General features: G+C 42.6%; 1 protein-coding gene across 1 annotated transcript in view; it reads right to left on the bottom strand.

Annotated features, from left to right (window-relative positions):
- Positions 1-6,046: 6,046 nt before the first annotated feature.
- LOC115324430 overlaps positions 6,047-16,021 on the bottom strand; it is a 76,838-nt gene continuing 66,863 nt past the window's right edge. Inside the window, exons 9-11 of the mRNA XM_029985029.2 lie at positions 13,569-13,704; positions 9,302-9,418; positions 6,047-6,103 (exon numbers count right to left, since the gene is read on the bottom strand). Coding sequence (XP_029840889.2) covers positions 6,047-6,103; positions 9,302-9,418; positions 13,569-13,704 — 310 coding nt within the window. The remainder of the gene's footprint in view (positions 6,104-9,301; positions 9,419-13,568; positions 13,705-16,021) is intronic.

Raw genomic sequence — 16,021 nt, 5'->3', positions numbered from 1 at the left:
CGATGCCGGTACAACCTTTCTTTGCTGAGTGTCACGTCAGTATCGAGTTGCAATCGTAAAATATCGGTCCCGAAGCGCTTACCAAGACGCGGTCTAATAGAGCGTATCCAGCACTTCGATCAAGCGCGCGCGTCCGCTTCGAGTGTGAACAGGTATTTGCGTGGCTCTTGCTGACATTCTCGTAGTTCAAACGTATCTTTTTTAACGTTTGCTCGCTCCTGCATTTCCGAGGCCGCGAATAGCGCCGGGGCGGTTTGTTTCTATCTACGTCGCTTTACAAACAACTGGCACGGTCCTTTTACCAACGATGACAGTTGTATTGACTTCGTAGCGATTGAGTTCGTAGCAGTCAACGAAGCGTTTAAATCGCGTTAGCGTCATATCACTGCACGGACACGAACCCCAGGCAAAGCAGTGGTGGAAAAGCCGCTTGAGTTTGTTATTAAAAATCCACGTGCTCCGAGCTATGCCGAGCTCTCCGATTGCTTGTTCGTGTTGCCGATGACGCCGTCGCAATAGCAACAGCACCGGAAGTTCTAGTTTTTCCGAACGAAAACGTCGCTTTTCTCCTCTCACTTAACGATGCGTTCGTGAATACCGTTTTATCCTCTTATTACGACGTCCTTAACTCACGAACTACTTAGCTAAGTTGTCGTGAACTAAGGAGCTTTTCGTAAATCCGGCCTCAGCTCATCGGAGAATGCGAGAGTCCCGTTGAATATGAGCATCCTTCTTTTATTTCTACTTTGTGCTTGCCTTCCTTTGTGCCTTCCAGAGTCAGATATGCATGTGTTACAATTACACAAGGTTACTGTTTTATTCGTAAGTACACGAAAAAATGTTTCTGGTAGTAGTCCTGCTCCCTTCTCTTTAGACAAGTTTATTGCTAACAAATATGAGCTGCCGCATGCGTCCCAAGCGACTACCGGTCGCTTCGTTTCAGCATGCCTGTCGAGTTTGCTTGCGTCACCAGCGATAGAGAACATAAATGCTGCAAGGAAAGCAAAGTTGGAGATTTAACTAAGGCCTTCGGTCGTACAATTCAAAGGGGTCACGAAGGGATATCAATTTGTAATGTTCATGACCTTACAGAGGCGTACTGGTCCTAAACTTGCCCAAATATAATAGCACGGACCGGCACTGATTCTACGCGCCTGACCTTCTATCCCGATTGTTCCAGAAGCCCATGCGTGTACATAAGGGTGCTCCAAGTTGGTAGCCGCACTCGGCGTCGCCCCTGCGCTCGATCCTACTGTTACGCCGCCATCAAAGCCCGCGACGCTAGCCTTTTTTTATCTTGTGTTGGGAGGAAGTTCCCCATTAAATGTTTAGTTTCCCTTGAGTCATTCGTCTCCTCATCAATTGTGACTCGTGACAGTGGCATAGAAAAACAAGTGGGCGACGAGGACCAGTGTTTACATGAGCCGGCTTTCACACTTTGCCCGTACGATGCTTTTGACTTCAGCCATCTTGAATGTGTGTGTGCGTGGCAACGGTGAAGCTGGTGGTTCGGGGGCCAATTCGTTACTATGCTCATGTTCAGACTACGCCCGACCGAACCGAATGCTACAATTGGGCAGAGCCCAGCAAACAACGTGATTCGTCGCGGCGCTTCCCACTTTTCGGTTTTTGGTATCACTGGCCACAAAAATCACGCACAAAAACAACAAAAAAAAAAAAACCCGCAAATTTATGCTTAATTCATTGTGCGTGATTGATTGAGCCCGCGATTGCAATGATGTAAATACGACGAGCGGCGTGACAAAGCACATTTGGGGTACGTGATTACATCCATCGGATCGCAGTGTCGGATGCACACGGATGTAGTGTGAAACGCAGTATAGCAGGCATTTTATTGTCAAAGTACGTGTAATTCTTGGCAACAAAGGCTTAGTATAGCGTGGCGCACCTCACAATAGTAAAATCAATATTCGAAAATTTTAAAATGAAAAATAATATAGTGTTATTGTAGTCCCCTTTCTGCAGTCTCTTAGTCAGCCGCAGCAAGGCATTAACTTGGGCTTGTTGTAGCATGATTAACTTTTACAAAAACATGGTGCCGCAAGCCATGCAGTCTGACCAAAGTCTGACTACATTGGACGCAGGGCCCGATTCTCCGGGGTCCAGTGTGCTCAAATGAACCGGGCCCTGCTCGCGAAGGGGGCCTCCCCACAGGGGTTCAAATATTGCGGCGATGATAGTGTGGCCCGCAAAAACGTCGAAATTACTGCTTGCTAGTCAACAATTATGATGCTAGCAAACATTCATTGAATAAATGGACGTGTGCATAAATGTTCTATCTTTATTACTTTTCTCAATGTTTTCCTGGCCCGATGGGTTGTGTATTGGATGAGCGCAGAATCAACTGTAATTCTCCAGCTACCGACCAGCAAAACCTGAGTCGGAAAAGGCGATGAGGTAGCAGGCCAAAGAAGCGGAGGAAACTAAGGGTAGGGCTGAATAGTAAAGTTAGCCTGATTTCAGTTCACATTTTCACGCGTTCCCGGTGGCTGTTCCCTTGTTTTGGGTTGAAAAAGCTGGCACCGCCTCAGTTTCAAGCGCCGTCTGTCCTCTTGCGGGCTCTAAAATGGCAGAAATCAATTATGACAAAGATATTTTGATATTCACGATAAGGAAAGAGGGACATTTAAGACAAACAGACAAAACAGGCTTTCGAAAGCCTGTTTTGTCTGTTTGTCTTAAATGTCCCTCTTTCCTTATCGCGAATTAATAACCAACACGCTCAACCATCTACATATTTTGATGTACCACCCATTATAGGTTGCGTGAGTTCTCACTGCCTCAAGAAGGGCAGTGTCAAACACGTATTTGTGGGAGCACAGTCTTTCTGGTTTTTGGGTGACGATCACACTGTTTTTTGGAAACTTTTCATTGTGAGACGTTATATAGGTAGATCTGGGTTTATTAGAGACAGGCTGCGCGATTGTCCTTATGTGCGCCAACCTAGAGTCGGCCTTTTGTAAAAAAAAAAAAAAATGGATACCGAGAAAAAAAAAAGCATGGGCTACTTGAGACAAAAGAGCACTCAAAAGCCAGAAATACTTTTTGAATGCCGAATATATCATTTCGCACGCATATCTTAATAAATGAGACCACAGCTTTTGCTGTTGTTTTTGCCGTTTATTTGTCCCTAAAGAGAGGGGCAAGTAGTTTTACACATTACAGCCAGACCAAAAAAACAGGTCTCGAAGTTTTCTTTCTTATACATTCCGTTTTCCTTTTATATGTTAGAAATGACGGGAATCCGTTTGAACAAGCTTCAGCCTTTTCTTTTTTACCTGCTGCTTTTCACACTCAAGGAAACGCTTTCACGTATGAATATCCCCTTAGTGAAATTGACTCTTAGTGATATATCGTCGCCCATTACTCAAAGCTGTTTGCAGCAAACGTCGTGCACCGAACGTCTATATAAGATCAGTCGGCGTCCGCGAAAGTCAATACTAGCTCCAAAATACAGTTGGTACATACCTGTATACAGGACGGCAAACAAAATTCCTTTTGGTGGAGTTGTCTTTCATATTTGTCTTCCATGCTTGGTGTTTTTTTTTTAAACTATGTCCACATAAAACACTTTTTTCTTGGCTGTCCATCGCATTAAAACAATCTTGGAGGGTTAGACCAAACATTTTAAAAATTGCAAGCTGGGAAGTTTACTGAGTTAGATGCAGGTGAGTAGGTTTAGGGAGCTTAAGTGAACAGAAATGAACAGGTGTATTTTTATTTTAGGTTCTCTCTTCGCTTGCACAGCGAAGCTGTTTTTGTTTAGGGCTCCGTAGATTTTTCGTGTGCGTGACCAAAAACTCTACCCTCGAACCGCACACACGCGCCGCACGTGTCGTCGTCTGCAGCAGTAACTGTTATAAAGCAAAATCCTAAAACATGTGCCATCTTGCACGCGAGTTCGTCAACGCTTTATTTTGGTTATTTACTTCGAATCTTTATTGCGAGGAAGGCGTGCGCGTGCGGCGCGGGGAACATCATCCCATGCATTCTCTTTGAAGGCGGCGGGCTGCAGGTGCGAGTGCGCACCTTTCGTCACGATCACCACCGATCAACACAGTAAATGTGCTCGTACCTTTGTACGAAATTCTGTATCGCCTCTGCGTCGTGTGATAAACAGCTTCGCTGGTCATCCACTCTTACAGAGTGGAATTGCTCCCAATGTCGTTTGTATAAATGTATATGAAGTAAACTCTTCTGCCAGTATTCACAGTCCTATTTTGCCGCATGGCGGTTTAAATTCTTGGAAAAAACAAGCTTTTTTCTTGGAAAATTTTATAGCCACTTGAAAAGGTTTCCTTAGAATATTTTTTTTTTTACATTTCACCAGCGTATTATTGGAAGGTAGAAAAAGAACAGCGTATTCCAGAGTTACATGTTATGTTAGAAACAAATATATAACACAACCCAATTAAGAAGGTGGATTGCCTAGCTCAATGCTTGGAAAATTGAGTGGACTAGGGTTAACTGAAAAAAAAAACAATTTAGAGCTTTCTAGCAAGCATCATTTTTATATTTGTAAAACAATTCTTGGGTATTTAAATGTGACGCACCTTACAGTAATTTAATTTACCTTTACAAATCTCTTCTAATATATTGCTTTTTCAGAACGTCTAACAAATATTTTGCGTTTTAGGAGCTGTTTCTTTAAAGTCTTTATTAATGTAAAATTGTTGGATTGCTAAAAGTTTCTTGCTACACCATATCTGATACTATTAAGCGTTTCCAGGAGCTCTGCCACGAAGGCGACCCTCCCGAAAAAGAGAGAAAGCGTACTGTCAGCACCTCCTTCAACCGTCAGATCATCCGGAAGTGAGTAAAGCGAAATTCGAGGGTCTCCATAATAAGTTTCGGTCGCGAGACCAGAATCTGACGTTAATCGGTACGGCAAACGGCAAGAAAGGAGCTGAAAACTCAAGCCTCACAAGCCTAAAAAGGTTCAACTGCCTACGGACCAACACAAGCGAGTCCGGCTACAGAGGTACCGCCAACTTCAATGCCGTGTCGCAGGTACGCTGGAAACGTACCCTCTTCAAAGACGAAAAACACTTCACGGGTTTGAACCCGGTGGATTACACTGAGTGGGCAATTTTGGGGGTCCAGGGCTTGTACTATGCGTCACACAATTTTGGAGTTGCTGAAGCAATCGCTGCCCCGCAGTGGGACTGAATTGCACTGGAGGAACTGCGGTCCATCACCCCAAATTTTAAGAAGCACCTGGGGCTCTGCTTCGACGCTGAGGGCGGCAAGTTAGATATCTGCTAAGAATGTGTTTACTAAGTTTCGATGTTATTTTATTTTATTGATTATTTTCTATTTTAAATAAAATATTATAAAAATGTTTATCCGTCTTTTTTTTTCTGGTCATACTGTATGATTTCTTTCTAATTTGAGCTGTTAATAAAGTTGTAGCTCTTTCTGTGTGGTTTAGTCAGAATCTAAATGGCCTTTGTTTGTGGTATATGATCCCCATATGAAGTCTCAGCGATTTGTTTATTTGCTACAATTTTTCGGTATAAATGTATAGGATTCATTGTTTGTAGGAAAGTACTGCCCTTTTAACATCACCTCAGCTGAACTAGATAAATAAATGTGTCAAGCTGAAACCAGTGGGTTCTATTCTGAAACGTACACAGATGGAATATTTTCAACATTAATGATCATTACCGGTTCGTATTTATTCTCACAACTGTATGTCAATTGGCGTTGGTTCACAAAATAATGCCCCTCTCCCTCCCCCATGCACACACATTTTGTTGAATGGTGCCCTTCTGACTTGCCTTAATTCTGCCCTTCTTGACGGGAAGCCATTGAAATTTCTTTCTAATACGTAGAGAGGAATTCACAAGCAAAGGGTTCACAATGGCTAGGTTATACAAGACGCCTTGCGTACGCTACTAACCCCTGCAATGTGTATAAACATTGCATGATCAATATCTACGCTGAAGTGAATAAAAGACGTGAAACATGTTGCAGTGTTTATAACTAGACAAATGTATTGAGTGCTTGAGTCAGGCCTGATTTATTACGAACTAGTAATGTTCCTTTTTCTCTCCATAACACATATTCCTTGAAGGCACACCTGAAACAAAACACAAATAGATGACACCATATATCTAATATTCTCTATAGAATTTCTGAATTTAAATTTGACAAGAAAAGTTTAAAAATATAGATGGCCCCTATTTGCGGTCGAATGTGTTCTTGTGATGATGTAAAGGTCTACATGCTCAGGATTTAAGTTTAGAAATTAAATCACAGACAGGTAAACATCATGGGATCTGTAATTGTATTTTTATGCCATTTCATCATCGTAAAAACTATTCACTCACAACTCTTATTTAATATTTAACGTCCAACAAAGTTTACCTGCCTGATATGCCATAGAAAGCACAAACAATATCGATCAAATGTTTTCGCATATGATGCTACTGAGTACTATTTAAAGTCAAACATAAATCTGCATTTAATATTTACGGTTCTTGATTAGTTATATTGTTTCTAAATTTTAAGGTGCATGTAGAATGCGTCAATGATTATAAAACGCAGGCAAACACTAAGGGGTGCCCACGTGGGCCACACGTTAGAAAAGTGGTATGGGGCAGCCCTTTCGATACCTTCATGTGTCCGGCGTCGATGTGACGCGGAAATGCAGCATTCGGGGTGTGCAACACCTACGTAAGTCGTACCTTGGATATTCGAGGAAAGTTAGCGTATATCTAAGCAAAGCAAGGGCAGGCCTACTTGGGCTGCCGGCGCAGTAGCCCCGTGGGTAACGCTTCGGCTCCGCGTGGGCACGCCCAAGTTGGGCTGCCGGTGAAATACCCCCATGAGTCCCACCTCGCTTATGTGGGAACAAAGTGAGCATACATGGGGGCTCCATGCGAGAAAAGGATAAGCAAGGCCAAAGTGAGGTGCACCTGCATCGCCGCCGAGCATCCCACCTCGGCAATGCGGGGGCAGAGCTAGCACAAATGTGACCTAGAACGGGGCAAGTCGTGGACATGCCAAAGTTTGGCTGTGTGTGCAATTCTCTCGTGGGTATCACCTCGGCCATAGCAGGGACAAAGCACAGAGGTAAACTCTACGAGGGTAAGCTGCGAGCTTGCCCAACTTTGGCTCCCCGTGCAATGCCTCCGTGGGTCCCTCATCGGCCAAGGGGGAATGGGGCGAGGGTGCGTTGTGATGGCGAGGGCAGACTTAGCAGATAAGTGGGCTTCACGGAGGGCAAAGCGTCGGCCTGCCCAACTTGGACTGCCCGGAGAATTCCCCCGTGGGTTTCACCTTGTCTATACGCCTCGCAAGTGGGCTAATTTTCGTCTTCTGCGCATGAGAAAGGAAGCAGCGGTGACGTCAGAACGCCGAGCCCTGATTGGCTGACGGCGACCCCCTATCTGAGCGTCGTCTGCTCCTTTGCAACGTCGTCTGCTCGCAACATCGTCTGCTCGCAACATCGTCTGCGTCTGTCTTACCTTTCCTGCGACTTTCGGAGCGAACTTCACTTCGCCTTTAAGAGAGGGCAGACGAAATAACTCGAGCGGTACGTTGTTTTTGTCTAACAACTAGCAGACGCGCATCAATGAGGGAAGTCAAAGGACTCACTGGCGGGGTGTCCCGGGGCGCCAAGGTTTGTTTGCTTAGAACCGAGAGTGAGCGTGTTAGTGTCCGCAAGTTCCCTCCCAAATACTTTTTCCCTCCATTCGTGTGCGGCGAGACCCCCCACTCTTTAACGGCGTCGGCGGGTTGGTGCAGTTAACGTCGTCTGCTTTACGTCTGCTAGTCAAAGCGATGGCTGCTTTACCTTTCCTGCGTCTGTCGGAGGTTCACCGCTTTTTCACCGGCGAGAGTCACCGTTGCCTCGGGAAACAAGGACATAACAAGAGGAAGAAATTGACCTCTTAATCTAAAATTGAGGTCGGCGATCAAAGTATAATACAGGAAGGGTTCACAAGGGTCGTGCGGGCATATTCCATTCAGCACGCCAGCCGGTTGTGGGCAGACGGTCGCCGAAACCGCGGAGTGCCTGCTAGGCCTAACTGCCGAACTCGCTTGGTCGCGTTCGGTGGAATCGTGGCCGTTGGAGCTTTTCCCGGGTGTTTATGGATCCAGCGTTCTTGTTCGTCGTGGTCTGTTTCAGGTACTTTTTACTTTTTTCTTGCTGCTTGAAGTCGGGACGCGTGAGAAGCGTACGTAGAAAAATAAACGTCCGTGGGTCGTCGCGACCACGACACTGTCGGCCATGCTGATTTGATCGTAAGAAGTGCGTAAGACAGCTTCGGAGCTGTCGTAGGATTTCGTCGTAACCTGCGCAAAACATACGAAAATTTCGTGTTCTCAAGTTTTGTCTTATGCATATCTTTGGCGTAAGATCGTTTTGTGAATCCAGCCTCTGCACTTCCAAAAGTCGCAGGAAAGGTAAGACAGACGACGTTGCGAGCAGACGACGTTGCAAAGGTGCAGACGACGCTCAGATAGGGGGTCGCGATCAGCCAATCAGGGCTCGGCGTTCTGACGTCACCGCTACCCCCTGCGCAAGAAGCAGACGAACTTGCCCTCCGCATACGGAGATGTAGCACGGTTTGCTCCGGGGGTAGCGCTTGGGCATGACCAACTTAGACCACATGCACAGTTTTCAAGATGAAACTCTCTGCTTATATTATGAATATTTTTCACCAGTTTTAGTATTTAAAAGATCGGTTTTTTGTGACACCGAATTACCAAGGCAGCGAGGAAAATGACAGCGCTTAGGGAACTCGGCTACTGCGAACGAAGCCTCCGCAGCACTATGATATCAGTTAATAGACAGTTTCATGACAACATGTCTGCAACGTGACTGTATTGGGAGGCGATGGGTCGGGAAGGTGGAAACCTCTATAGTTTATACACAAGTATTTGCAGGTATTATCAAACATCAGTTGCTGGGGTGCCAGTTGTCCATGTTTGTAACAGAGCAAAGTTTTAGATGACGTAAATAGCCTGTGTAAGGCTCGCTTAATTGCATTGTTTATCTATAAAGATGCGTTACATTATCTTACAGATTGTTATATTATCGTGTATGTTGAGACCAGCCGCATTTTTCGTTGAAGAGTATTTATATTATCTAGCTTTTACCACTTTTCTTTCAATAACTACTTGCCCTCGACAGGTAATATAGAATAAATTGTGAATGCTATTTAGTATTATTCTATTAGAATTATTAGTGTTCTATGTAGTCGCAAACACCGGTCAGGACCTTTAAAATTAAAAATAGGCACAAGTGTATTAATTCATTTGACAGTACCTTTTCCTGGTCACATCTCGTACCATCAGGCGAGTTTACGGTAACACTTGAGTTCCCAAAGCAACACCGCATATGGCATGGTGTGTCTGCCGTACCGTTCTCAACGGCCGTCGGTAACTGCGAAAAAAAAGCGCCTAGTGGTATTATTTAAAAGCTTATATCTTCTATATTACATGTTGTTGCTTAGAGAGCTGATCCTGCTGAACGGAAAATATTCAACCAGCCAGGCTATGAATGACAAAATGATATAGACAACCGGGTGAACTGTTTATTATCGGGTACCACATATTCAGAAAACTAATTGTTAGATTTTGTTTGCTTTATATATTGTAGTTACTTTTTAACATAAAACGGCTGATTAGTTTCGGTTCAGCCGAGCCATTCGTTAATTCTCACCTTAAACCACTCTCGGATTAAAAAAAAATGATAGACGGCTCAATTTAACGTGTTTTAGGAATGTGGAAATGCAACAGAAACAAGAGGCCTCTCAAAAGCTCTGATAAGAAAAGGTAATCAATTATTGTCTTACTGCTTCTTGGTATGATATAAAGCACAAACCTCAGACGTTACTTTTTATCCTTCTTTCCAAAGAAGTGTTTTCGCATAATTATTACAAAACACTGTATTAACGAAAGCTGGAGAATGCTTTATTCACGTCGCCAGTCATCCGCTAGTTTTTACAAATTCAAGGCTGCAGTAACAATGATGTCAACAAATCTGCGACCTAACACGACTGTAGAGGCGTTCAACGTTGACAGTAGCACGGGAGAGCGACTAAAAATGACGGACGGAGGCAAGTGTACAGCACGACAAAATTTGTCGGAACACGACGTAGAAGCAAATTAGCGAACGCGCTGCCAAAAAGAGGAGAAATGTTTAACATGCACAGGGGTTACCGGTAGTACCTATCTATCGCCTCACTAAGTATCAGTAAATGCTTAGCAGAAAGTATTTTTGGGTACTGGAGGGTGATTTAATTAATAAATGTCTGCATTTTTATGAGTCTTTCATTCCTAGTGCCTCAACAATGTGGAATCACCTTCCCGGAGCCATTGCCGAAATCCCCGATATCGAGTGTTTTAAAACTGCCGTTTCCAATATTTTTTTTTGTAAAGAGCCATAACCACTGCATAATATTTCCTGTTGTACGCTCCATGTCGTGTTGTACTTTTTAATATCCACTCCCCTCTGTAACGCCCCTGGCCCTGAGGGTAAATAAATAAATAAACATGTATACCCTGCGGCAGAGCTGTCACAACATGCAAGCTGAAGAAGGTAAAATGCCAGACGTGATGCCTCCTGCATGTGAAAGCATAAAACGTACTGCAAGAATAAGGTAGTATGGGAAGTGGCGGCTCATTCCAATACAGACTTCAGCAACCTGACGTACCTGGGGCTCCTACCATTATATAAGGCCGCTGTGCCGGCATATGTTACTACACCTTAGCATAACTAATATACTCCAAAGCAAAGCATAATAGCATAACTTCCATTCAATAAAGTATATGAGCTTAATTCTATTTAGTGACTTAACTTTAAGGCTCATTTTTAGATAAACAATGGAGAAGAGCAGTCGGTAATCTAACTTCTAACCTGCTAAATTTTCGCCGGCTTTTCATTTACATAAGGAACACGATATAATTATAATTTACTCGCACCTGCGCCATATCCGTTTTCATTCAAGTTACATTAAAATTATAAAAAGCGTGCACTCTGAAAGTAGCCACTTTACCAACATCGCTGGCGCGTGTCAAAACATTTAGTTTTATTTTTTATTTTCCAGAGGGTGTCACCGGCGTGAAATTTTTCCACATTTGGAGCCACTTATTGAGCGCAGGTAAAAATCTAAAGACGGCGATGGGTTAAGAACCCATCCACAACTGCCCCTGAAATGTATGAATATTACTCCGCCAGCCAGTCACCTCCCTTTAAAGAGTAACGTCACTGACCTTACGCCTTGACGAACTCTTCTTAATATAGCAGCGCGCAGGGTTGGTAACAGCTGCGGCGCGTTCTTACAGCGATTTTCCAGCTCTGCCTACCGTCGCAAAGTCTTGCCGGTATTCGCTTTGGTCTGTGGATTTTCTGTGCGACGACGTGCGAAGCCAACTCAACGGTAGTGTCGCGGTCAAAATGCTCAGTGTGCCCGCTTGCTTCATCCAGTCGAGACCTAGCAACGCCAAGAGTACGGCTGGCACACTTTGTCAGCAACTGTGGCTTCTATTCGTAGGTTTACAGCTCGCCCCCATCTAAGAAAACCACTGTGGTATCAGCGTTTCTTCCCGATGGGTTCTATAGGTCAGCGTAAAAATCCTTTGCTCGCCACAATACGCTGCGTGAGATGATCGAGCGACGCCACCACCGCTCTGCCTCAGTGGAATCCGTCTTGTTCTTTCTGGCTTTAATAAATTAATGACCCAAGAAATCAAGCCTACAAAGCAGTGTGCATTTATCCGTATAACGTGGCGCTCATGCGATGTCTCGTTGTTGCGTTCCGTTCAAAGATATTTGGGTAAGCAATGATCGTCTGCCTTGTCCTACCACTATTAAACACGAAGGAGTCATCTGTCCACGTTGCAGTCGTGTCTTTACATCGCCCTCCACAACACTTAGGTAGGAACTTCTCCTCTCTTCACGAAAGCCGTGCGACGCAATGAAACGATATCGTCCTGCTCTTTCAGCAGCGGGCTTAGCTCCTTCCATTTGCGACTGCAACCGTTGGTACCGATGTCACCACGTCGCGCAGCAGACGAAGCACAATATTCTCTAAAGCAGAGTTGACGCAATACGTTCGGTAGAAGGCGCCTTTACGGTGTTCTTAACCTCTCATTCACTATAGTTTAATTGAAAGCTGTTCACAGTAAAGTGGGATGAACAACTACTGCGAGCACATACTTAATACAAATCTGCATGTAAAATAAAGACAAAAAAATAGAAATAACCTATTTCTTTATAAATACAACTGAATTGCTTGGCAAGCATGTAACATCTAAGCGACTGCAGTCTCTGAGATGCTTTATATTAAAATTAACTACAGCAGAACCGGACTGGCCCAATGCAACTTCACTGCAAATGCTTATAATCTACGTTCATGGACAACGCACTCGTAAAGTCTCGAGAGACTACCGAGAGATGCAAGTGGGTCGTTCCCCCGAGGGGAAGTAGAACTAGCTTTGGGAAGGAAAAATGCGGATTCGAATGCAACGCTACTGTTATATGATTCGGCCGATCAAATTAACAAAGCTTTGGCGTTGGCTGACATTACGTGCCCTAATGCAGGTTGTTTGATTTTATTCGAAGAGATAAAAAAAAAAAAAAAACAACGTTAAAGGTAGTGCAAAGCTGTTAGTGCACATTAGTTTTTATCGCCAAGGAGACATAATACAAGAGGTAATCTTCACAATATCTTGCATCATTAAATAAAGTGTGTTATGTAACTCCTTTATAGGTGGAAATAAATATTTATTTCAAAATCGTAAACCTGCGGAGCGTAATATAAATTCACTATATCAGTCAAATAAAATAAAAAAAAGCTGAAGCACGTGGCAAGCGCGGCGGAACGCTTAAGTTTAATAATCGAATTAACATCATTTATTGCTCTACTAAAAAGTTACGATGTTTGAATAATCAATAGAGCGCCATGCCTTTGTAGGCGGTAACAAAAATGTCAAGGCAACGTTTCATCCCGACAAGCATTTTTAAGAATCACCATTATATCGAATTCAAATTTTTCTGCAATGCTGATGTTGAGGAAGATTACTTTTACATTTCTTATTCTACCTTTAAATAGTGGAATGTACCTGTAATACAATTTATTATGACTTAGGATTTCAGGTGGGCAATTTATATGTGTAATGTCTTTAAAAGATTTTTTCTTTTTTTGTACGTGGAAGGTATTTAGTGTGCACCGAAGTCAAAGGATGTATGGTGCTTTTGAACACGTAGTAAACGTCAGCATCAGCAGCAAGGTGAATTGAATTGTATGCCTAATTGTATAAAATGACTTTTTGAGAGATGGCATCGCTTCAGGTTCCCCCATGATAGTATTGTCAAGTGAATTGAAAATTTCGTCATGTAAACTTCGTTCTTCAATCGATCGTTCCAGCTTACTCTGTCATTGACTCGACAACGAACTCTCAAGAAGAGCTATCAGTAAACGTTCCAGGTATGTACGAGTAACTTCCTTCTTTTAAAAATACTTTTTTATTTAGAATTCTATACGCTTTGACGTAATATGGCCAAACCACAAAAAAAATTGAGCAGCTACCTCGCATGTTGTGACGTTATTCCGTTCAGATAACACTTGGCAGTAGTCAGAACCATTGTAGAAATTCGCCGGAAGTTCGTCGTTTTCACTATCCATAGCTTTAGCAGTGCGATTGAAGCATTCCTTAGAATTAAATCTGTAACACGAAACGAAATTTTGCAGAGAGGTACAAGCACAAGCATCTCAACTCTGTCTGTGACTCGACAACGAACTCTCTTAGAATAACCAGCTCGCCTTCTTCGTCACGTTGTCTTCAAACATTCGTTGGCGCTTTTACTGCGAAATTAACGGTAAAACCCGTAAAAAATTGTATGAAGGAGCTACTGAATGCATAATTTCTCAATCTGGTCACATATTAGAGTTTTTCAATTTGAAGGACATATGTTTCTTTTTTTTTTTCTTCTCTTTATTCACATGTTGGTTGACCGTGCTTCCTGGTTATGACGAAACATTTACAGATAATCTAAGAAACATACTTCCTATGTAAAAAAGGGTGGAGTGCCCTTAGACTGTTTCTGCATTCAATTGTTAGTACTGGTTTCGATCGAATAGTAATCTTTCTCGTAAATATAATTGCGCGGAAGAGCTTTAATCTCGAAGAGAATTAAAGCATAATAATAAAAACCATATTTGTGCAAAATAACTTCAATGGGCGAATTTCTTAATAAAAAAGAGGTTTGGTGCTGACCTCGTCTTTGAATTAGCGAATTTAGAACAGTCTACACACTGCACTATTCATCAACTTTTTTAATTCATCACAGATCATTCACAATACCATGGAAATATCTGCCTCATTAGATAGGTCACGACAAAAGTGTGCGAGCGACTAAGAGGCCTTAAAGGGATGCTGAACCGAAATTCTTATTTCAGAAAACAACGCGGAAGCGCTAGACAGGGTGTTAGTGCTAAAAACCTGAGAGCACCACTCAAAAGGGGATATCTCCAACAGATGGTCGTATTTTTGTGAAAAAGGAGCGTGCTTGAACAAGGTCAAAAAAGCCCGTGACGTCGCGATTCTTGCTTCCTCCTCTTCTCGCTTTGACTCCGCGAGGACGCGAAGAGAGAAGGAAGCAAGACTGTTTTTCCTCCTGCTCAACGATTCTGCAGGAAACGCAACGTCGCGATTCTCACACTATCGCATCCTTATTTTGCAAAAACACGGCCATCCGTTCGAGATATCCTTTTATGAGTGGTGTTTTGGGGTTCGGTGCGCCCCGTTGAATACTCCTGCTACCTTATTTCGTGAAATCTAAATTTGGCTTGAGCATCCCTATAAGCCTAATGGACTGAGTTTTCTAACTTTCTCAAGTGTTATTGTTTCATGATTTATTGCGCCATGTTTAAGAGCTAATTATCCACCTATCGTTTAGGTCATGTATAGCAAATAAACATTTCATTAAGGTATATATATATATTTAGGCTGGAAAAAGCTTGATTTATTAGTAGCTAAACGCTCGCGTTCCTTTCTGCGTTTTCCAACGTATGCGATATCGTTTTACTGCAATAGACACTTTTATTATTTTACCTTGAAAAGTCAAGAAAGAGAAACCTACAATCTCCCAGGGAAGTACTGTAGAAGGTTAATTTAAAGTTAATTTTTTTTTTGCCGATTTCGAGGAAAGAAGTTAATAACAGGTGCATTGGCAGGTCGAAGCCTTTTGGTACAAACAACTGTCTGTTTTACTGTCAAAATTTGGTCGCCTCGGCTATGTCCTGTATTACTTGCTTGATCCAATCCTCCTGATAAAGCAGAACACTCAGTAGTTATCACCTAATTTTCAATTAAGTATCGTGTTTTCATTCGTTTACTTTATTCGAAGCGCTATTTATGTTAGAATTTAGAAAAAAAGTAAAAGCTGGCTCAGTGCGCTGCACAGTTAAATTTATTTGCTTCCGGCTGCCCGTTGTAAATCGTTTCAATGAGGAGCTGTTCGGTAAGACTGGCTTTCTTGCTAGCTTTTAAGGATTTAAAAAAAAAAATCAATCTTAAAATTGTGTACATTTTGCAGTGTGCTAGAACATAATATTTTCCTGCTCTACCCGAAATGCACGATCCATATGTTTAATGTTATCTTAATCTGAGAACAAGAACAAAAACAGGTTCGCATTGGCACTAGTACGCGTCATAGGATGTGTATTATAATAAATAGACGAGACCAAAAGATTGTTGTACAGGACGAAACCTTTCAAAATTTGTCGAGCAGAAAAAACACTAGAAACAATGTGAAGAGGGGGCGCAGTATTAGGATGCTCTTTTATGCTGTAATAGAAAACAACCCCTAATTTGTTTTTAAATTTTGTATAGTAGATTTTTTCATAGGAACTTCGAGAAAAATGTCTATTTTTAGAAATAATCTTTAAATATAACACGGCAAAGTAGAATCTTACACGGAAAGAGGGTAAAAATTACGACGATAAAATGTGCCCCTCATACAAGGGACAAATGGCAGAAC

Source organism: Ixodes scapularis, unplaced genomic scaffold (assembly GCF_016920785.2).
Source record: "Ixodes scapularis isolate PalLabHiFi unplaced genomic scaffold, ASM1692078v2 PGA_scaffold4__175_contigs__length_147842914, whole genome shotgun sequence".
In the NCBI taxonomy this organism is placed as follows: domain Eukaryota; kingdom Metazoa; phylum Arthropoda; class Arachnida; order Ixodida; family Ixodidae; genus Ixodes; species Ixodes scapularis.
This window is presented reverse-complemented; position numbering and strand designations above follow the sequence as displayed.